The sequence below is a fragment of the Echeneis naucrates genome, chromosome 5 (assembly GCF_900963305.1).
Source record: "Echeneis naucrates chromosome 5, fEcheNa1.1, whole genome shotgun sequence".
Taxonomy (NCBI): Eukaryota; Metazoa; Chordata; class Actinopteri; order Carangiformes; family Echeneidae; genus Echeneis; species Echeneis naucrates.
Window position 1 is genome coordinate 3,442,011 of NC_042515.1, and position 22,758 is coordinate 3,464,768.

Consider the following 22,758-nt stretch of genomic DNA (forward strand, 5'->3'; position numbering starts at 1 on the left):
GAAGTGAGGAAGAAGAGGGGAAAGTGGAGGAGGAGAAAGAAGGACGTGAGGAAGAAGAGGAGGGGAAAGTGGAGGAGGAGAAAGAAGGAAGTGAGGAAGAAGAGGGGAAAGTGGAGGAGGAGAAAGAAGGAAGTGAGGAAGAAGAGGAAGAGGAGGGGAAAGTAGAGGAGGAAAAAGAAGGACGTGAGGAAGAAGAGGGGAAAGTGGAGGAGGAGAAAGAAGGAAGTGAGGAAGAAGAGGAAGAAGAGGAAGAGAAGGAGAAAGAAGGAAGTGAGGAAGAAGAGGAGGGGAAAGTGGAGGAGGAGAAAGAAGGAAGTGAAGAAGAGGAAAAGGAGGGGAAAGTAGAGGAGACAAAAGAAGGACGTGAGGAAGAAGAGGAGGGGAAAGTGGAGGAGGAGAAAGAAGGAAGTGAGGAAGAAGAGGAAGAGGAGGGGAAAGTGGAGGAGGAGAAAGAAGGAAGTGAGGAAGAAGAGGAGGGGAAAGTGGAGGAGGAGAAAGAAGGAAGTGAGGAAGAAGAGGGGAAAGTGGAGGAGGAGAAAGAAGGACGTGAGGAAGAAGAGGAGGGGAAAGTGGAGGAGGAGAAAGAAGGAAGTGAGGAAGAAGAGGGGAAAGTGGAGGAGGAAAAAGAAGGACGTGAGGAAGAAGAGGAGGGGAAAGTGGAGGAGGAGAAAGAAGGAAGTGAGGAAGAAGAGGAGGGGAAAGTGGAGGAGATGAAAGAAGGAAGTGTAGAAAGAAAGAAATGGCGCAGGAAGCGAGGAAGAGGAGTAAGAAAGTGAGAGGAGGATGGAGGCGATGGAGGGGAACGTCACTCAGCTGCTGAATGGTGACTGTGAGCTTTCAACATGAAACACACATTAACACAGACATCCACCTTTTATTGGACACTGCTGACATCATCCTATTTTCACGTGTTTGCCAACAGCTCACACCTTCAAAGCGTCCCGCTGCCAGTCGGTGGTGGTTGTAGTCCTGCAGGCTTCCATCAAAATGGAAGATAACAGTGATTTTTGTGTCTAATGCTTTCTAACGGTTCTTCTAGACTGTTACAACTTTTCAAAAGCCTCTGCTAAATTCTTAAAGGTTAACCAGCAATAATGTTGTCATGGTGATAGGAGGCATTGGTTTGGGCGGAGGAAGGTGGGGACAGGTCAGAGGTCACGAAACAGGGCCGAATAGAAGGCGGGCTCTGAGCAGTGGTTGCGATAGCGAAGGATGATGTCATTGATCGCGTGCTTCCTGCTGATGTGAGGCGGAGGGGCGGAGTCACTCTCCAACCGTTTCCGCTGGCAACAGTTGATGACCATCTCCCTGACGAGGAAACCTGGAGACAGTCAGATTGTCTTCAGTGATGAAATGGTTAAAATGAAAACTTTCGCACTGAGGATAAACATTTTTTTCACCTCCTCGTCATTGGACAGCTCGTTACAGCTGACCAGGTTGATCCAGGTCCAAAAAGGGTTCTGGATTTATCACCAGATAAAATGGGTCGACAATGAAGTGAAAATATACCAGTCAGATAGAAAATGAGTACATACAGAGACAATAATGAGGTGTTCACATCATTATAATGTCTTCATCTGAGCTTCTTGTTTTCGCTGCCACAGACAGACAACACCAGATGTAGCAGCCGGAGACGTGCCAGCCTGAATTAGGGGGAACACTGACCAGACACCAATTTTACTTTGATGGTCTTCCTTCCGGCATCGAACGGCTAAATGAGTTAGGCGGGGACTGGTGTGTGTTAGAGCTGTCACTAACTCTGAAAGTCATGTTGGAATGGAGTCCAAACAGCTTTTAATTTGTTCTGATGTGAACCTGCATATGTCTGTGACAGACGGAGGGACAGACAGACAGACAGAGAGAGAGAGAGACAGCTAGACAGAGGGACAGACAGATAGACAGACAGACAGACGGAGGGACAGACAGACAGACAGAGAGAGAGAGAGACAGATAGACAGAGGGACAGACAGATAGACAGACGGAGGGACAGACAGACAGACAGAAAGGTGATAGACAGATAGACAGAAAGGTGATAGACAGATAGACAGAGGGACAGACAGACAGACAGACAGACAGACTAACTGATAGGTGACACTCAAATAGACAGACAGACAGACAGACAGACTAACTGATAGGTGACACTCAAATAGACAGACAGACAGACAGACAGATTGACAGACGGAGGGACAGACAGACAGACAGAAAGGTGATAGACAGATAGACAGAGGGACAGACAGACAGACAGACAGACAGACTAACTGATAGGTGACACTCAAATAGACAGACAGACAGACAGACAGACTAACTGATAGGTGACACTCAAATAGACAGACAGACAGACAGACAGATTGACAGACGGAGGGATGGACAGTCAGACAGTCAGACAGTCAGTCAGACAGATTGATAGACGGAGGGACATACAGTCAGACAGACAGTCAGACAGACAGACAGACCTACCTAGTGACCTCTTGCTGGCCAAACTCCCGTCGACTAATGGAAAAACTGAACTGAACTTGCTGGTTGTGTTTTCGAGGAAACGGATCCGGTAGAGTCCAGTATTCAGAGGATGGATGAAGACCAGCTGGACGTCTGGGCCTCTGGCAGACAGTTTGATGGACAGAAGTCAGCGCTTTGTTAAAGAGTACAATGAAGTGCTGGTCAGAGGAAGGGCTGTCTGTGTTTTACCCCGCCGCTCTTCCCGTCTTCGTCTCCGACAGCAGATCGGACAGAGGGAAACTCTCTGAAACGCAAAGTCACACTGAAGTCTCTGCTGATACAAAGTTAGTCAGTTCGTTTGTTGTGAAGATATTTACCGATGTCCTCGAACCGCTCAACCCAAACTATAAGGAGTTTAGATTCAGAGCTGGAGGACGCCTCTTCTTCACTCTTCAACCAAGCAACTGTGTTCAACAAAAAAAGGGAAACATTTAATATGCTCGACTACTGACGTCACTACTGACGTCACCAGACTGACTGTCTGCTCGCATCTCCTCAGCAGACACTGACTGTGGGATGATGATGGGACGATGAAGGTGAGCTCCGTCAGAGTGTCCGAAAACATCAGGACGAATCTCTGTCCGTTAAACACACCCCCTCCGCTGTCGCCCAGCACAGCAGGGAATTCTGGGAAACGGAAAACACCCAGTCAGTTAAAGGTGAGTGACCTCACGTGACATCACTGAGCATATGGACCAATCAGAGGGCTCACTCAGGCTGCTGGACCTGGTGCCGCCCTGTCGTTTCCCGACCTTCGCCGGCCACCCAAGAGAAGAGAGGAAGTCCAGGAAGTGGGACGGGACGCCGCACCTGGACTCAACGTTCTTCAAGATCTACAGGGAGAGAGATAGATCAGAGACGGACAGGTGTGTTTGACCTCAGTAGGCAGCGGACAGGTGTGTTTGACCTCCGTATCCGTCCTCTGTCCCGCTCTCATGCAGAAGATAAAGGCAATGTCGCAGTTTCTGGACGGCATCCGATCCAAACGTCTCAGATCCTCCACGAATCCTGGAAGAGACGAGTTCAGAGACAGCAGCTGAGCTGGGACACCGCTGGTACCTGGATCCTGCGGTCAGGTGAGACGGAGTCAGGTGAGACGGAGACAGGTGAGACGGACATAACGGTGTAAATAAATCAAGAAGTCCCTGAAGCACCGCGTGTCCTCTGTACCTTCAGGGTCTCAGGCGTCAGCAGGCCTAGGTGGGACAGGAAGAGTCTCGCTGTTTGAAAGTTGGTGGCTGGAGGTGGCGGCCTGCAGGTCGCCATGACAACTGAATGACCACTCGCGTGCAGCCGATCCTCAACCTGTCGCTGTCTCTTCAACATCGCTCGCACTCGTTCCAACTGCTGCTGCACCTGAAACAGGAGCCTACACCTGAACCTCACGGGTTAAGACCTAAAATCATCGGGTTCCGGTTCCGGGTCAGACCAGGATCTGGACCTGGCTGGGGTTCCTACCTCCTCAGTCGTGTTTTCGTTCAGGGCTGAGATGCTCTGATCTGCTTTGACTGAGGGAAATCTGTCAGTGTTTTCAGGGAACAGCTGATGTTTGACACCATGTTGTATCCCAGAATCCTCCTGGGCAGCCCCGCGATGTTCGGGGATTAGAGTTTCCTGCAAAAGTTCAAGAGAAAGTGGAGACAAAACACTGATGTCATCACAAAGCCACGCCCCCAGGCAGCTCCCATATCGGGACATATTAAACTGCTCCCTGGATAATATTAAAGATTTTATAATTTTACTTTTAAACACTAAACATAATCCACCCAAAGTCTTGGATCAATGCAAAGCTTTACATTTATCCCAAAGCGTGTTTCCTTCTTTCACCATTGTTGTTTACACCGATCAGCCATAACATTATGACCTCCTGCCCGATACAGCGTTGGTCCCCTTTTGCTGCCAAAACAGCCCTGAACCTCTAAGGCCCAGACTCCCCCAGACCTCTGAAGGTCAGCTGTGGTGTCTCGGATCAGACTCGTTGGTCCGGCACATCCCACAGATGCTGGACTGCATTCAGATGAACGGTTTTTCCAGATCGCCTCCTTCCGTTGCTCTGTGGTCCAGTTCTGAGGCTGGCGGTCTAGTGTAGGAGGTTTTGACCCATCATGATATTGTGGCTGATTTGTGCTGACCTCTACATGTGTTCCTCCCTCTCTGGGTTCCAGGTGGAGCTGTAGAGTCCAGGAGCGACACCCTGAAGGTCCTCTGATCAGAACTGTGAGCGATGGACTCGATGCTGCACACATGATACGAGTGGTCAGTATATTTATGAATACAAATACAATCAGTTGAGTTATGTTCAATGAAATATATGATTATTTCAGAAATTTTCAAGGAACCACTGGAATATCTGCCTGGTAGTTTGAGATGTGTGGGTCACTGTGTGATAGTTGTGTTGCTGCTGTATGATGGTCGGCATGTCTCTCTCTATCTGGATCTGGATTAGTGATTTGAGACTAACCCTGTTCAGTTCCTGGCGGTTTCTCCAGGATGGCCAGAATCACCGAGCTGTCCACCACGAAATATCTGAATTTCTTCACACAGCTGTCGCTCAGACTAGAAGAGCCAATCAGAGCGTCCTCGTTCAGCGAACCTCCAATAACCGGGAACCTCCCTGAGGCCTGCATGACACTAAGATATGTACAAAGACCGCATTTGTGTTAGAAAAGAACAAGAAAAACAGAACGACAATCGGTAATCTGAGGAAACAGCGGAGCCTGTTCCAGGTGTGGATGTGTCGTTTTACTCACCAGCTCAGTGTGGCCTCAGCTGCTTCCTTCACTCTCTGAGAGGCTGGGTTCAGCTCTTTCTCTTCTTTACGCCTCATTTCCTGCTCCTGTCTGGATTTACTGCCTGAAATCCCCAATTCCACAATCTCAAGGATCTCCAATAAACACTCCTGAAAAAAAAAAAAAACACACAACGATGAGTATTCATATGTATATACACACACACAAATGAATATATGTGTGTATGCTTGAAGTGGTCATGACCCAGAAAACAAACATCAGTGAGCTCTTGGTTAGTTACCTGATGGTCCAACATTGCGGGGTGCTGAGTTAACCAGATGTTCAGGCAGTGAAAAGCAGCGACGATGATGGAGTGAAGATCTTTGGAGTGAAGAGGAGGAGGACGACTGCACTGAAACACGATGTAACAACAGACAGAACTGACTGCTCGCCTCCTCTCAGACTCCTCCACCCGCACCTCCACCTGTGAGACCACACCCCCAGGTTACAGACACAGGGAGGACGGGGAGGAGGAGGTGTGTGTGTGTGTGTGTGTGTGTGTGTGTGTGTCCACCTTTCCCAGTCCTCCCAGTACTTCCAGTGCAGAAAGACAAACTGCTGATTCGTTCTTCCACTGAGACGTCAGACGCTGAGTCAGCAAATGCACACACTTAACCCATACATCCCCTGCTGTGTCTGATTGGACAGCTGCTGACCACACATGTATACAAACACACAAAATACACAATCCACTTTCAGATTTCCAAGACGTGTTGAGCGAAAAATTAAGTCAAGTGCAATAATGAATGAATAATCGAAGGATCATCACTCACTGTTGGTTCCTCTGGTTCTTCTGTGCCCACTGGTTGCCCCAGTCCACCTGGGACCGCTGGTTCCACCATGCTGGGACTGAGAAGTTTTTCAGAAAATGTCATTATATTTGGCACAAACATTCAACTGGACTCAGGGATGAAGTGTTTCGAATTTGGGAGTTAAAAGCCATAACTCATAAACACATCCATCTTTCATCTATACCGCCGATCCTTCACGCCAAAGACTGTAAATCAGGAGTAACCTCACCTGTTGGGTTTGTGCTGCGGCCTGCAGCAGAGCCAAGTCCTGAACCAGGTTCAATATGGCGGCTGCATCAGTTCAACAGAGACCATTAAAAGAGTCAGGTTTGTGGTTAAAGTTGTAATGTTTCAACCAATGAACAGAGACCAGGATCGATGACTGACCCAGGATCAGCTGCGTGTTGGCGGCATTGCTCTCCGTCTGCAGAGCTCGAATCATAATGCTTATGAGGCGGGGCTTCAGAGACAGGAGGTTTGCTGCCGTGACATCATCACCACAGAACTGCCGGTCCAGTAAGACCTGAGCACAACGAGCAGGTGAAAAGTTATTATTGGATGGTCTTAGTTTACCTGCGAGCTCCAGATCATGTCTGACCAGGTGGGTGGGAGGTCACCTCTGATTGGACAGAGCCAAACTGCAGAGAGAGGGGCAGCAGGGACAGCAGGATGAGGATGGAGGCTCGTCTCAGATCCACTGGACTCACAAAATTCTTAAACTTTAACAGTTCTCTGGACGAGAGACAAAGAGAGAGAGAGAGAGAGAGAGTTACCTGCAGACCAGGGGATTTGATCGGACCTGGAGGGGAAACAAAATCATGTTTGTACGAGTGACAACCAACCGTTACATCATCCGCCGGTTTGGGTCGGCCGGTAGAAACAATATTTGGACAAAAAGGTGGAGCTGAGGAGGAGCGAGGAGCGGATCTGACCTGCTCTGTGATTTCTCTGCATACCAGACAGCCTGATGCATAACCTGCTTTATGGTCTACTTTCCTCTAAATGGGACCATGAACTCATTAGGAGAACATTTACTGAGCTAATAAATTAGAGAGAGAAACAGGGACATTTTCCCATAGACTTCAGCACATCTGACCTCTAGTAGTGGCGCCCTGATGTAGTTTTAAGGACCTTCAGTGTTGGCTTCACTTTACAGATCTTTGTATACAGTCTGGTGTTTATCCACTGAGAATTGGTCCAACCTTTTATCGATTTGAGGATCAGCTTTCATCACAAAACACGTCGGTCCGGACTGATTTCAGATCTGCTTCTGATGACTCACGAGGTTAAAGACAGTGTGGTTACAAAAGCTGCAGCCCTCCAGCTCTGCTGTTCTGACTCAGTGTGCTGGATCACAGCTCAGGTGGGTGGTTACCTGTGAAGGACAGAGCTACCGAGCTACACATCAGTGTGGGTCATAATATCTGAAACATCAGAGTCCCCCAGGATCCCACACACCGGCTTCACAGCCCGTCTGCCCGGAGCCAGAGCTGCTGACTAGTGTTTGTCTGTGCAGCAGGAACTCGTATTAAAACACAAATATCCTCAGTTTGAGGGAGGAAGAGGGAAGGGAAGCTTGGAAGTGTGAGTTTGATTTTAGTGAGATATGAACTGGATTCATGGAAGATCTCTGTCTCGTCCTGATCCAGCATGTATAGTGTTCAGGTTAGCATCACATTAGGTCACAGCTTTAGAAGCCACCTGACCCAAAGCAAGGTCTCACTGAGCCTCAGCAGAAGTTTATATCGGCGTGGTGGTGAAGTATCTGCAGTACCTGTCGAGCAGCACGCTCTCCAGAGCTGAGGTGAAGGAGGGGAACAGAAGAGTGACTCCTCTCAGGTCGCAGCAGAACAGACAGGTGGAGTTCAGCAAAATGGAGGCCAGAACAGGAGGGGACGCCCCCTCACCGACCTGGAGACCCTGCAGGAGAACCATGTAGAACCTGAGAGGGGAGAGAGGGGAGGACCGAGATCAGGACTCACAGGAAGTACAGGGAGGGCTGCACAGTAAGAAAACATACCTGGACAGGTAGACAGGAAGGATGTCCTCGGCTGTCTTTTTACAGGTGATGATCCTGCAGAGCGTCCCGCAGGCCTCAGCTCGACCTGCTGCCCACTTTTCTGACATCACTCTGACATCACCTGCTGAGGGACGCTACGTTAATCCCTGTCGTACGTGTATTGTGTCTGTTATGTGCAGTATTGCAGGACTGACCGGACAGAGCGGGGTCTCTGTTGATCAGAGCAGCATCGAACAACCAGCCGCCGAACAGGTGCAGGAGGGAGTCCACGTTACACCTGAGGGGGGACGGGGACGGTCGGGGACTGGAACACAGAGTGGGAGGCGAGGGAGGAGGAGGGGAAGAAGACTTCCAGTGATGTGGTGAGAAAGACACCTGAGAGGAAGAGGAAGTCCACGTTTCAAACACGAGCAAGAAAAAACGCACAACATATTTCAACTCAGAGAGAAAATGATTGTGTTCCAATTAAAACATCATCGATTAGCAGCTGAAATGTCTCCGAGATAAAAGCACAGGACACCATTAGGGAAGCTGCTGCTAGCCTGAAAGACACAACTAGTCCTGATGATCTTCAAAGAGCAATTCAGCCCTTTACCAGCATTTAGGGAACGTGTTGTATGGAATATATAAATTAAAGTAAAAGATTTTGAGGATAAAAGAAGCCTTGATTCATTCATTATTTATGCTTTAACAGAAATACCACCATGAAAATATCATCGTATCATGATCTGTGGGCGGACAGTGAACCGTCTTCTCACTGTGCACCTGGACAGGTAAAGGAACGTACCGCAGGTTTGCTGGGCGCCTTGGGTACATGCTTGGCTCGTCTGTGCAGAGGAGGCGACGTGGCTGAGACAGCGCTACTGGGCGCGCTCTGTGTGTTCACTGGGGTGGGCGGGGCGCTGCCTGAACGAGGCCTGGAGAAGCCTGAGGAGAACACACAACAGGTGTGCCACCTTGTTTCTGACCCTACAGATCAAATCAGGGCGGGTGGGCAGGGGGGCTGGGCTTACCGTAGGAGGGGATGCGGTCTTTGAAGGGGCTCCAGGTCACAGCAACACCTGGGAGGAGATGAGAGAGGTGTAAAAGAAACATCCTCAATCTGAAAGTTTGAGTTTGATTCATGTGGTCAAAAAAAAATTAACTTCAGAAGACTAGACCAAGTTCTGATTCTGGTCCTGCTGGCTCTGTTTTGATTGGCTTATTGGTCAGTTTGGGTTTATCCGGTTTACCGAGAGACATCAACCGGTCTCTGAAATGGATTCCTGATGTCTGTCCTGGAGAAACACATCAAATAAGGTATTTTGGTACATGGGTAGGATGTGTACCAATGAAAATAGACAAAATGTGTGTAGCAATGTCTGTGGAGCAGCGTGTGTAGGGGGTGTGTGTATATACCGCTGTCTGTAAATAATGTGTGTGGACCAGTGTAGGTAATGCTTATAATATTCTATAGGTAAAAATCTGTACCAGCGTTTGGCAGCAGATGCTCGCTTGGTTCCTTGTTGACCTTTGACATGCCTGCAGAAATAAAATGAAAGAGAAGTGAATTTACTGGACGCACATTTTGTTCACTTGTTGGTCCAAACAAACGTTTTACTCCTCGTTCCCTACATAACCATAGAAGAGTACAATGTAACTGTGGTGGAGCTTTTCTTTGGTTTTTAAATTTCTAGATGTCATTTCCAGGTAAATGAAGTGAGACTAATGAGTACCTAACAGGAAAATAAATCAATATACTGCTGAATGAAATGTAGAGAAACAACACAGTAGTCAGTGAGTGGTCTGGCCGGGGGGGCAGCAGAGGTCAGAGGTTACCCAGGAAGGCGTCAACCAGTGTGCTGACTCCTCTCATGGCTTTGAAGAAGATTTTTGGCTGCTGATGGTCTCCTCCTCTTGACACTTCGTCCTGAGAGGAACCAACATCGACGGAGTGACTGGAGGGAGCAGATAGTGAGTCATGACATCTGCAGACCGAAGTGCCCACAAACATTCAAAGAAGCTTCTGAGAGATCTGAAGTTGTGTTACTTGAACATGTGCAGGAACCTGAACCAGGTCTGAGGGACTCTGTCATCGTCCAGGTGTGCTGGGATCAGAGCTGAGTCCTCATCTGGCACTTTAAACTCAGGGAAGGCCGGACCGAAGGTCAGCAACAACAGCCTGAACGCACAATAACGACAAAACAGCAAGAACAACGCAAAAATAATGCATACAACATAACAAAACATACTAACAACAACAATATAACATATTGTTGCAGAACAACAACCAGCAGATGGATTCAAACCTGGAGGTCAAAGCTGCAACGACTCGGTTCCACTGGTCCACCACGGCGGGCTGATGTCGCCAGCAGCTCAACATCTGTCTGCATCTCTGCCACAAAGAGTGAGACGGGAAACACCGAGAGCAAGACAGCAACCACACCTCAAAGAGGACCGCCATCGACAGGTCGGACACACCGCCTGCTGGGGGACGGACAGGTGAGACACAGAGGAAAACTGATCAGACGCATCACCTGCCTGGAGGCGAGCGAGGACACAAAAGGAGGTGCAGTCTGTCTTACCTGTGGCGGTGGGCGGGGCCAGCAGGGCGTGGTTGATGCGGAGGAGGAAGTGCAGCAGGCTGTCCCAGGTGTCTCTGCTCATCGTGGTGCTTTCTCTAGCCAGTAACTGAACTGCGAACAACACCTGCTGACAGAGAGACAGGTAGACCGGACTCACCTGGTCTGACCTGAGGAGGCAGCAGAGAGATCAGACTTCATCATATAAACAAACACAGCTGACCTAACAAACAAAAAAGGCTCGTTCTGACGGCCAACCTGGTGAGAAACAGACTGCACAGGTGTCTGAGAATCTTCTGGACGTATCGGTTGGGCTCCCTGTTGATTGGTGGGGGGATTGAATCTTTTGGGGAAACCAGGGCCATCAGCCAATCAGTGTAGACGTCAACACAGCGCTTGACGGTGTCCCCATCCAATGGGAGAGTCAAACCGTAACACAACACCTCCATCGTCCACTTCACCTGGAGACAAACAGATTTTTAAGCAGCCAGATTGTGACAGTCAATTAAATGTTGTATTTCAGATTTGAAAGGAGAGACAGATCTTTATATATGTACAACTTGGCAGTAGAAATAAAACAAGATAAAGTAGCAGTACCAGTAATTTTGAAGAAGCGTGGATGTGAACCAAAATGTGGAGTGCGGTTCCTACATTTCAGCCTGCCTAAGGGAAGGATGTCAAAAACTCACTCGGAAAACCTTTTCTGAGCTATTAAAGCATGTCAGAGGTAGAACAACTTCCCCATAGACAACTGTGTCCAACTGATGGTCGTAAAAGAGATCTTGTGCTGTGGGACCTGATCAGTTCTCAATGGCTCACTGCTTTTGATTTAGACATTCTTTGGATTCTGTTTCTCTTTGTTTTCTCCCCTGGACTTTCATAAGGAGCACAACAGCCACACAACTGTACAACTCTGTGAATAATTAATTCTTAGAACCCAACACTGATTACAGTTCAACACCTGAGTGTGTGTTTAACTTTCCACGCAGGTGACACAAACACACACACACACACACCTGTCCCTCTGTATGCAGTTGGCTGTGGCTGTTGGGGTTTCCCAGTCTGGCTCCCAGGGGCTTCAGCACGGCCACAGCAATGTCTCTGCCCACAGAAGGCGGGAAACAGTTGAGCACGCTCACATGAGCCCGCCCACTGGACAGTGATTGGTCCATGTCACTGAAATCACAGCTCACCTGCAAACCTGAGACAGACAGTTTTTTTTATTGCTGAAAAAACTTCAGGCTTCTCTTTTTCCTGTAAGGTTAAAGGGTCATCACAGGTCAACGCTGCGTCTTTTCAGTTACTGATCCTACATTTATCATGAGGCACTTGGATAGACTGAAACATAACTCCTGAATCACTTCACATTTACTTTGATGAATGTCTGACAGCACAGATACTGAAACAAACTGTAGCTCATTAATCGTTAAAAGATGACTCATACACTTCGTCTCCCTCTTTAGAAACGTTCATGTTCAGAGTGCCCCTCCTGGATGTCGTTTAAAGGTGCTGTTCAGAAATATTTCAACAACTCAAAAAAAAAAAAAAAAAAAAAACCTTTTACATTGTGTACTAATCAGTCCACAGGTCAAGATGCTGAAGCCAAATGTCGACTGTGTTCCATTTTAAAATCTACATGGATGACAGTTTAAAAAAAAAAATAAAAAAAATGAAAAATTTGCAAAAATGTTCCATAAAACTTAAATTCCACTTTTAGTTTAGCTTTTATTGCTGTTTTAACCAGTCATTAACATTACTTTAGAAAATTTGTTAAAGAGAAAAACAAGATTTTCACTCAAAAAAAAAAAAAAAAAAAAAAAAAAAAAAAAAAAACTCTAAACAGTAAAAAGATTTGGAAAGACAACCCAAAAAGTTTGCCACTGAATTACTGTTTCCCTCCAACTGGTAAGTTAACTTTAAGAAGTAGACACAAAAGGGTGATTTAATGAATTTGGTGAAGCGATATGGGAATCATCAGTAAACCCAGTCCTGACAGGACAACTGACATCTGCTACAAAGTCACAGACAGATCAGAGTTTACAGTTCAACACAATAAAGACAGGTTCAAATTGTGACAGTGAACTCTTCACGATCAGGGATTTAAATGGTTCAGTCTGATTAAGATCAGATTTAAATGAAGATTCCTACCTGCTCAGGTGAGTCGTTGAGCAAAAAAGGTGGGAACACAAACAATGAAATTGAATTCAGCCACGCTGAAGGTCAAAAACAACCCTCCTCCTGAAGATGCCTTCAGGGTCTGCTGGGAAAAGTCAAGTCTTCAAGCATTGGTTTGTGTTGAGTAGCAGCTCTGAGATGTGACTGGCAGGTGACAGTACAGGACTGTGTACAGTGGCACCGTTTCAGTTTACAGTCAACAGTGGCCTGATGCAGCGTCAACAAGCAAGGCGAGTCTGAGTGTTTAAAGCTCACTGTGAGATGTTTCTTTTGAATACAGCCTGGAAACAAGTCTGCCCAACTAAAAACCACTCTGGGTCGAGGTTCTTCCTCAGACGTACCAAAAGTAGATGAAATGCAAAGTTTTGTCTTTGTTTAAAACAAAAATTTATTGTTTTTTTTTTTCTCCCCCCCATTTTAAAAAGAAAGAAATTTCACATTCAAAAGTAACAAAAATAGACAAGGACAGACAGACTGATGTCAGTGCATGAAAACCAAAACCAGAGGATGCCAAGATATTCAAGTGAGTGATTGGCTGAGGTTGACAGTTAATTTCCTGTAACAATTATCTGTACAAGAGAAAGCTGTACCGATTGGCTGGCAGTGCGTCAAAAGAAAAAACAAAATGACAGCAGCATACAAAAAAAAAAAAAAAAAAAAAAAAAAAGCAGGTCAGAAGTCAATAAGGTTCTCGCTTGATGAATCTGCTGAACATGGTGAAGGCAGCAATTGGTTTATCTGATGGAACCATGTGACCAGAACCCTGCAGGAGGACAGAGGTCAAAGGTCAGCAGAAGAGAGCACAAGGGGAAGAAAGTCAGTGAGAGCTCATGAAGGGGTTTACCTTGACAGTGAGAAAAGCAATGTTGTCGAACTCTTTCACAAAGCCTCCAACTTGTTTACCATCGTCGTCATTGTAGAGCCACGGACGCCTCTGAACCTCCACCTGAGAGACACCCGAGTCTAATTTAAAGAGAAATTCTGTGGGACGCACTTAATGGGGAGCAACTTGAACAGGAAGTTACCTGCTGATGCAGGGACTCGACAAACCACTCATCTCCCATGAAGTTACAGGCCATGTCCACATCTCCGTTGTACACCAGCACCCGGTACTTCTGCAAAAAACAGGAAGTTCTGTTAAAAACTGAAGGAGGTCTGGTTGTGGCCTGTGCTCTTCAGTGGGTTTATCTGGAAAAAAAACTAAAATAAAATAAAAAAAAGGGGGGGGGGGGGGAAATCAGGTGTGTTCACTGACCAGAGCAGAGAGCAGCTTCAGGTACTGTTTCTTCACATCCATGTAGAGACGATCATAGTTCAGATTCACCTCAGAACTGAAACAAGGCAGGTCAGAGGGACAAATCACAGTAGGGGAGAGGGAAAACAGACAACATTGTCGTGAGGCAGGTGTAGTGTTAGGTGGCTAGTGGAAGAAATCTATAGCTATGTACAAGTACACACAGGTTCTTGCAAATGGCGGGCATATGAATGAGTCACCAGGTGTGGCTGTTTTAATGACCTGCAGGTGACCCAGTCCAGAAGCTCAGCACTGAGGCCTTACAGGTTAACAGTGCTCAAAGGGACCGAGCTGAGTTCAGGTTGTGCATTACCTGCAGATGACCCAGTCCAGCGCCTTTGGACTGATGTGCAGAGCAGTCTTAACATAAGGGTTGTTCAGGTAGAGGGTGGAGGAGGTGGAGTTGGTACAGGGGGGGTCCAGACGGACAGACAGGTGGATATTTGCCAGCCCTCGTAACTTCTACACAGTCAGAAGAAAAACAAAAGTATGAATCAAAAACTCAGGCGAGTGAGATTTAATGCAATTTCACAGGTGACTTCACGCTCACCTGATTCCACAGCTGGGTCCATGGATGCCTAATGAACGAGTTTCCCAGATCTCTGATCACCAGCTCACCTTTATCAACACTGATAATAACTGAAGTTAGAATTACGTGGTCCACACAGCTGTTTTAGCAGTGCGACAAGCTTGCATTTGTTCAGAAAATTAAAACTGCGCCTGCTGTGATGAGTCAGCAGTCAAAAGGTCACAGCTCACCTGACTCTCTGGCCGACTCCACCTGGACAAGAAGCGTAGAGGTTGTACATGTTCAGTCCTGAGCGGTAGACAATTTCCTCAACCTCAGAAACCTGAAGACAAACCAGGGTTTAACCCACAACAGACTGGATAAACACATCTTGTCTAATCTACATTAGATGATTAGACATGATTTCATTTATGGCTGCAGGTGTAAAAGCTGAAGCTCATTCAAACTCACCATGGCGCTGCAGTTCTTGTCTTCACTTTCAAAGAAGTTGCACGTCTTGTTTTTGCAGCAGAACATCTGCAGACTGCTCCACAGTTTACTTCCCAGCAGGCCGTGGTAGTAAGCAAAGTAGACCAGAGAGTTATCGTTCATCTCATAACTCGACAGACCGTTTCCCACAGCAACACCCTAACACAGCAGGCAAGACAAGGATAACATGTTAATGCTTCATACGAAAAACCTCCGTCTTCACCCTGCAGTATGAAGTGCCTAAAACGTTTGAGAAAATTATCAAATGCAGGTCTGGAGCTTCGTCTGGAGCTTCACCTGGAGGTTCAGGCTGGTGTCTTCCATCACCCTCTCAGCCAGTGTTGGGATGTAGATTCCTCCGTAACTCTCCCCAGTTAGGAAAAGCTCATTCTTGCTGAATTCTGGAAATAGTCTGAAGAACTCCTTCAAAGCCAGGTAGTTGTTCATTGACACCTGTAGAAAGGGGAGGGGGAGAGAGACACTTACGACATGAAGCCCTGAGGAAATAGGGACCCGAGTTCCAGGTGCGTCACTGACCTCCGTGTCATTGGTGGCGTATCTCTTGTCGTCAGAGTACGAGAAGCCAACTCCAACGGGGGACTCCAGGTACAACATGTTGGCAATCTGTCCGGACAGAGAGAGCCAATCAGCTTTCAGAAAGCTGACACGTTAATCATATGACCAACTCTGAGCCACGTGATGGCATGCAGAGCCTTCTAACCAACCTTGTTCCAGGAGTACGGGTTGTACTGGAGCGTCATTCCATCGTCTTGGATCTGAAATCAGAGGTCAGAAGGCATCAAGACGGACACAGGTGAGTGCGGATTAAGTGGGCGGAGTCAGATGTTACCAACCAGGTAGGGCCCATGTTCAGTCAGCAGTCCATCCAAGGAGCTGCATCCTGGGCCGCCATTCAACCAGAGGACCATCGGGTCAGAGGACGGCTTGTTCTGAGACTCCACAAACCTGAAAATAAGCACACGCTCAGGTGAGGTCCCAACATCCAGGTGGACATAGGACACACAGCAAGATAACACAGGTGTTTTCACATTCAGTTTTCTTCTACATAGTGCTCTGTGATAAAACTAGTTGTGGCATCCAATATTTTATTAATCAGTTGAGAATAAAGCAGCATCAGAAATGAACACTATAAAAATCAGATGTGAGTCTCAGGTACTGACCAGTAGTGCAGGTGTTTTCCATCAGCCACACTCAGGTAGCCAGAGTAGTGTCTGAAGCTCGGCTGTTTGGACAGACCGGGCAAGTAAGTGATCTCATCTGCATCCCGAGCTGCGTCAGCGCCGAGAAGGGAGGACAGGAAGCAACACACCAACAACGACAGCTGCATCTGAAATCAAAGCCGAAAGGACACCAGTGAAACAATTCCCCAAAAATACACACAAAAAAAAATAAAATAAAGAGACACCACACCAAATATTTAAACACCTCAGTGCTATACACATCCAGTTACATCACAAAGCAGATTTACACAACAGGGGGCGCTGCAGGGCTGGAGGAACCTGAAAGGAAGTGTTACGGAAGTAAAGTGCTGGATTATGGTTAGAAAGAAAAAATGATTTAAGAGGAACTAATCTTTATGGTGGCTGCTGTCAGCTGACTAACACAAAACTCTCTCTCTCTTTAAACTTACCAAATATTTGGCCCTTTAAATTCAGATTTAGTTATTTTTTACATGAAGTTACAGAGCACATGACAACAGAAGGGGAGCAGTTTAACTCCTACCTGATCACTCAAACACGTTTCACATTTACTTAGTTTGAATCCGTAAACACATTAGCTCCGGCTACTTGCTAACAACAACAACAACAACAACAACAAGCCAAAAAAAATAAATAAACAAATGAATGTAAAGGAGACCTCTGAATGAACTCCTGTCGGATAAAAAGCAGTCTGTGGCTGACAGAGAGGTGAATCTCACCGTCAGTCAGTCCGGCCGGTGTCTCCGCTCTCCGGTGAAACTGTGACTGCAGCTGCCGTTAATCAAGAGGCGGTCACGTGACCAGCTGCTGGTCACGTGACCGAACTCTCGCCGCTGTTTTACTTTCTGCTTTTCCGTCAAACATTTTACTTCTTAAACAAAGATATGGAAGTATTTGTGATAAAGAAAAACGGGTGATTAACCAAAAAAGAGTATCATCTTAAAACACTTTCAAACCAGAGATGCGAAATTTTGAACTTTTAAATGATTAAATATTGAACTGAACTTAATTTTTAACACTCACTTCTTATAAAAAATAATAATATTCATGTGTAATAATAGATATTTATCAGCTTGTGTATTGATGATTGAAATAATACTCATTACTAACTATAGTAACCCCAGTGGCACAAACCAAACACAATTAACTATTTTCACTCATAATTTTATGGTTTTAATTATACTAACAAAATGTTATAATACACATGGCAATCACCCAACTGTGGGACAAATTAAGGAATAAATAAAGGAATGTGAGTTTATATTTCCTGAATTTTATGGCATGCTATATTATTACAGCCTGACACAAAGACAACTTTGGAGAGTCTGGAACTAACTGCAAATAAACATCTACTACGCAGCAACATCTTGCTGTTTCTCTCTGGTAGCTCAGCTACCTTTTATTACAAACCTGTGACCTAGTTAGTTTACATTGTGAGTAATGATTATGTTGAAAGAGTCATTCATGAAACTATTTTACTGTTACACCATTGTATTTGCACTGACATTACATTTGGCAGGAAGGTCATCACCAATTTTGTATTGTCAATATAATTTTTATTGTTACCATATCCAAGATTAATTACCCAAATTGTCATTGATACTAATTGTTAAAGGGGGATGTGAAGAATGTCTTGCACTGAACACAATGCTTTACTGCAGCATGTGTGTATTATGAATTTGCACTACCTGTAAGACTTTTTAATCTTAACTACATTTCACTCCTGTTGCCAATAATCTAATAATATGAGCTCTGTTTTGTTAATCCAGACCAGCACTAAACTGGTTAACATAAATAATACACAACCAGGGTGAAATCAAACATCCTGAGAAAACTTTATTAAAAAAAACAAAAAAACAAATAAACACAGAGCAGAGCTTTGAAAAAGACCTATACAACAGGTGATCGATGACAGAGTGTTCTTCAGGGCCGGGGTGGTGGTCTCATTCCGGGGGGTGGTGGTCCTAAAACAAAAAAATTTAGATCAGAGGTCCCATGATCTGTTCATATCAACAGTTAAGATCATCTCTGTATCCATGGAAACAACTTACCTCTCATACCAGGGGGCGGAGGTCTCATGCCTGGAGGGGGCATCCCCATCGGTGCTCCTCGCCCAGGACCTGGAGGCATTCCCATTGGAGGACCCATAGGAGGCCTCATGCCAGGGGGTGGACCCATCATACCTGCAGGAGGAGGAGCCAAATAAGAGCCAATCAAGACACAAAAAGGTATCTAAAAATAAGCTGACAGGAGGTGGGGGGCTCAGCTATAATATAAAGATGGAAAGGAAAAGATGGAGACACGTTAGACTGATTAGATGGAACTACTCCATCAGACACAGAAACAACAGAATCAGGAAGCACTTTCTAGAACAATTAAGTCCAAATTTTTGGCATTGAGGCTGCAGACCAGCTCTCGGATTGCACTGGTGCTACCAACATGATGAGTTGGGCACAGCGTTTCCTGCTCCAGGATAGTATCAATGTCGCCAATTAGGACTTATTGTTGAGCCTGTGGTAGAAGAATCGGCGTCGCCATCATTTAGAAAGCTGAGGCAGTTAAGTCCAGCCTCTCCCCAGAGGTCATCTGATACGAGTCCTACAAACTAGGCAGAAGCATCAAGCCCGTCTTTCAGGGTGATCAGGGAAGGAAATGTTAACAGGAATTCTCAGTCCTAAAAATAATGTGGCATTCCCATCAAACTGCAAACGCACTCGCTGAGTAGGCTCAGGCTCTTTCTCGTCATCCACACCTGCACCCTTCCTGTGGCCAACAATCAAGGCCTCTTGTTGGTTTTCATTCTCCATTATCCAGCTCTTCGCTCTCTCTCTTAGGTTTTTTTTTTCTAAATAATGGGCTATAAACCACATCCTCTGTCGCACAGTAACTGAATCAGTAATCTGATTCAGAGTGGAGACTGACTGAGCCAACGAGAGAACAAACAAAGCAATCACAACACAGGCCGTGCAAACACTGGATTTCATCAGTACAGACAATGACCCCCATGCTCCTCTCACCTGGTGGTGGGGCTCCCCGTCCCATTGGGGGTGGAGCTCCTCGTCCTGGTGGATACTGTGTTGGGGCCCCTGCAATGCTTGCACCTGCTGCTGCTGCAGCAACCGTCCCTCTGCCCTGAGGGGTCATGACCTGGGGACACAAATGGAGTTGTCATCACCTGAACACACATGTACCTCAATCGTTGAGATGCCGTTGCAATGGTTACCTGCTGTGAAGGCCCGCCCACACCTCTGACCGGCCCAGCAAGTCCAGCTGGAGCCTGAGGCATCGGTGCTCCAGCAGGGACACCACGGCCTGCTGCCCTGCCTACACCTGGACCCCCGGCAACACCTGCCAATGGGACCCTGGCAATACCAGTCTGAACACCAGGAGAGGAAAAACTCGTCAATGAACAGTTTACAACAAGAGCAGAGATTGATGAACTCTGTTACCTGGCAACAAGAAACACTTACATCTTTAGGGGGAGGGCCCTCCACTGTCATTGAAACTAGGTTCTCTCCCCTCAACAGAACCAAACCCAGGACCCTCTTCTCCTCCCGCTCTGGCTGTTTTGAGTTCTTCGGCCTGAATGAAGGGGGGAAAGGGGGGAGGGAAAAAAAACAAAAACAAAAAAAACTCATTATCCAGCATGCCTCAATGGTCATTGACATTAAGAAGCACTAGAGAGAAGAAGGTGCCTTCTCTGACATCCAGACTCAGAGAGTGCTTCTTCTCGTGTTACAGAAAGTTGTGAAAACTTGTGAAACTTGTGACTACTGAGTCAATATAAATGGGGAAAAAAGTCAAACTTAGCTTTAACATGGAAAAAAAAAATAAATAAATAAAAGACAACCATCAGCTTCAAAAGATCATTATCAGCTGCTTGTTTAAGTGAAAGGTTCACTTTTGAACTCACTTTATCTTCCTGAACTCGTCACAGTCGCACAGAATCAGGTTCATGTGTTTGTCAAAAGCTTTAAAGGTGCCGATGAAGATGCGACCGTCCTGCAGGATGCACCTCATCCTGAAGTCGATGTGCTGCAGCATCTTACTACTCTTTCCCACCGTCTGAAAACAAATCAGAGACAGGCGTTATTGTGATGTCATTTTCCTCTCAGACACAAATACAAGTTTATCATAGATTAGGACTTCCTCGTGATACCTGGTCAAACTATCTACACTGACACAAACCTGCAGGTGTCAAACTGTTGCAGGCCTAAAGTCTCCTAATGATCGGGGGACATTTGTAGCTATGAACTCTTTTCTACAGAGATAATCGGATGCTCACAGCCCAGTCTCATCTCAACAAGCTATGTAAAGATCTGATCTGGATCAGCAGCTACAGGGTCCGAACCAAATCAGTTTGTGAAGAACCGGGTCTGCAAACATCTTCCCCTCCCGTGTAACTTCACTATGTGACAGTAAACCTGAGCCTTTGTAGCAGTATTCTGGCAGAAAGGGGAGTGAGCCTCAGGGAGCACACAGACCGGGTCTACGGCCCGAACCCATTGTTGGGTTAGCTGCATTAGCTGGTTAGCCTTGGAGGACGGTTGTTGGTTGTCGGGCCGCCATTAGTCCATTCAGTCCAGTTTACCGAACCCGCATTTGACTCCAGGTCAAAGCTGAACTTTGACCGAGGCAGAAGTCAAAGTTCACTGGTCTTTGAGACTTTCTCCCCGGAAACCGACCACAAGCACCGGGCAGCTAGCAAAGATGCTAATGAAGCAAACAAACGTTTAACTCCAGACTCTGGGGGTGTGATACCGGACCGGGGGTCTGATACCGGACCCTCATACTGGATATCGGAGGACGAACTGATTATTATTCTGTTGTTGCTACAGCTCTTAACCGACGTTCACCCGACGTTCATTCAAACTCCCGCCATCATCACAACAAAAATCCACGATCCGGTAAAATACCGATAATCCCGGACCCGGTGTCTCGTGGCCTCTCTCTCCGACAGAAACTCACCATGTTTGCGGTTCTGATGGCTCCGATCCCCCCGGATTCACCGAACAAACCCAAAAAAATTAACCCGCGGAAGGAACCGCAGGGGACCGTCTTTATCTACGGATACAGGAAATGACGTAGGGTGAAGCGTGTCACAGCGGAAGCGCTCCTACCTGAAAAAAAGAACGTAAAAGGTTCCTACAGCTGAGTAAATCAGTGCTCCTTCTCTGATATCCTGCACAAACGCAGTTTCCCTTTAGCCTGTTAAAATGTAATTAATAATTTAACTGCTTATTAACCTAATGAAAACAATATATAGGCAATTTCTTTATTTCTTTTTTATCAGGCTACATTTCAGTACCATTTGTTTTTTTCGGTTGGTGAAGTGTAGTAATGTGTATAAAATATAAACCCAGCTATTATATTATAATTCCCGGGTTTCCCGCATTGACCCTAAAAACTAAAGAAGCCTTTTGGATGAGTGGCGAAACGTCTTCAAACAAGATTAAGAGGTCCAGTTGCTTCCCACAAAAAACTCCAAGTGCAGAGTGGTAATGTGACAGCCTAAAGACTTCTCCAAGTTAATTTTCATCATCAGGTTTTAAACCTTCATGCCACGAACTTTAATAGTTTTTGTTCCCAGTAACATTAAAAAATAATTAATGTTTCTGTCTTAACAGTCCTTAACTGAAGTGATTATGCATTATTTATTGTAGTTCCTCTTTTACAACTACACATTCAAATTTCTTTTCAAGCTCATTGCTTGTTTGTGGTTTTTTGTTGTATATGTTGTAATACAAAACATTAAATATTTATCAGGTATTAATGTGTGAGTGCAAGCACTTAAAATTGTGATATAACCAAATATCATTATATTACTTATTTTATTTATGAGCATTACAAAATTACAAAAAAATCTTGTGGTCCTAGAGTGCTCGATTGTTATTGTAGCTCTTGATTGTTATTGGACTTTAATAGTTCCTTCAATAAGTCAAATAAGAAAACTGTCAAGGACGTTATACCTCATCAATTAAACATTTTTTAATCAATTAATCCACCAGTGAGAAGGTGTGGAGTGTTTCTTGAAAAGATGACTGAACTTTAGTAACAAACAAATGCAATATTTGTATAATAAAAGATCCATCTTCTGTCCCCCTCACAAAAGACCAGGTAAAACAAATACTCTTTGTATAAACAATTTCATGAAACAGCAAAACTTAAGTAAAAGGGCTGGGGCTGCAGGGCCATGAGGTTGAGATACACGTTATGTCTGTTATTATCCTTCCTGTAATTAGAGTAATAAAACATATTTTTTTATATCTCACCTTCAGGTGTCACTATAAATCAGATTTTGTTATTAATGGCTCAGCTCTTCGCAGTGACAAACAACACTTAAATTAAAGGAAGATGAAGAGAGGATCATTTCTGTTTACAAACCAACATTAATCTCTGCAATCTTACCCACACA

At 45.7% G+C, this 22,758-nt stretch overlaps 3 protein-coding genes across 4 annotated transcripts; all 3 read right to left on the minus strand.

The window, feature by feature from the left end:
• Nucleotides 1-636: 636 nt before the first annotated feature.
• ralgapb (Ral GTPase activating protein non-catalytic subunit beta) lies at nt 637-13,053 on the minus strand. The gene is given in 32 exon segments (XM_029502171.1): nt 637-1,321; nt 2,458-2,597; nt 2,656-2,740; nt 2,814-2,900; nt 3,007-3,123; nt 3,170-3,329; nt 3,404-3,562; nt 3,667-3,852; nt 3,955-4,110; nt 4,629-4,732; nt 4,958-5,127; nt 5,247-5,395; nt 5,527-5,709; nt 5,800-5,936; nt 6,059-6,134; nt 6,306-6,367; nt 6,464-6,599; nt 6,694-6,808; nt 7,851-8,018; nt 8,097-8,285; nt 8,287-8,471; nt 8,884-9,023; nt 9,110-9,157; nt 9,257-9,373; nt 9,567-9,617; nt 9,915-10,033; nt 10,126-10,257; nt 10,385-10,562; nt 10,661-10,827; nt 10,916-11,118; nt 11,674-11,858; nt 12,806-13,053. Coding segments are annotated over 31 exon segments (4,248 nt in total). The 5' UTR covers nt 11,830-11,858; nt 12,806-13,053; the 3' UTR covers nt 637-1,148.
• Nucleotides 13,054-13,195: 142 nt separating this feature from the next.
• ctsa (cathepsin A) lies at nt 13,196-17,148 on the minus strand. 2 transcript variants are annotated; one of them, XM_029502175.1, is made up of 14 exons: nt 17,063-17,148; nt 16,305-16,471; nt 15,978-16,089; nt 15,849-15,899; nt 15,661-15,747; nt 15,421-15,576; nt 15,106-15,282; nt 14,886-14,977; nt 14,677-14,755; nt 14,440-14,588; nt 14,088-14,163; nt 13,858-13,947; nt 13,677-13,778; nt 13,196-13,595 (listed from the first exon to the last, which is right to left on the minus strand). In XM_029502175.1, exons 2-14 carry the CDS (start codon nt 16,469-16,471, stop codon nt 13,512-13,514), a joined length of 1,422 nt encoding a protein of 473 aa, XP_029358035.1. In that variant the 5' UTR covers nt 17,063-17,148; the 3' UTR covers nt 13,196-13,511. The 2 variants fall into 2 exon arrangements, with proteins under 2 accessions (XP_029358035.1, XP_029358036.1); XM_029502176.1 differs by having other exon boundaries at nt 17,002-17,119.
• A 1,011-nt stretch (nt 17,149-18,159) lies between these two features.
• snrpb (small nuclear ribonucleoprotein polypeptides B and B1) lies at nt 18,160-21,432 on the minus strand. Its single transcript, XM_029502177.1, has 7 exons — nt 21,312-21,432; nt 20,257-20,408; nt 19,814-19,925; nt 19,567-19,719; nt 19,361-19,490; nt 18,395-18,526; nt 18,160-18,307 (listed from the first exon to the last, which is right to left on the minus strand). The coding sequence occupies exons 1-7, from the start codon at nt 21,312-21,314 to the stop codon at nt 18,267-18,269; spliced, it is 723 nt and encodes a 240-aa protein (XP_029358037.1). The 5' UTR covers nt 21,315-21,432; the 3' UTR covers nt 18,160-18,266.
• Nucleotides 21,433-22,758: the final 1,326 nt, after the last annotated feature.

Excerpts from the sequence above, each read along its gene's own strand:
- ctsa (XM_029502175.1), bottom strand. The coding sequence starts at position 16,471 with ATGCAGCTGTCGTTGTTGGTGTGTTGCTTCCTGTCCTCCCTTCTCGGC. Across the intron at positions 16,090-16,304 it reads GGAAAACACCTGCACTACTG|GTTTGTGGAGTCTCAGAACA; the intron begins GTCAGTACCTGA and ends GCTTATTTTCAG. Across the intron at positions 14,756-14,885 it reads GGAGTCGGCCAGAGAGTCAG|TGTTGATAAAGGTGAGCTGG; the intron begins GTGAGCTGTGAC and ends AGTTATTATCAG.
- snrpb (XM_029502177.1), bottom strand. Across the intron at positions 19,491-19,566 it reads TGGGCGGGCCTTCACAGCAG|GTCATGACCCCTCAGGGCAG; the intron begins GTAACCATTGCA and ends TTGTGTCCCCAG. Across the intron at positions 18,308-18,394 it reads TCCGCCCCCTGGTATGAGAG|GACCACCACCCCCCGGAATG; the intron begins GTAAGTTGTTTC and ends TTTTTGTTTTAG.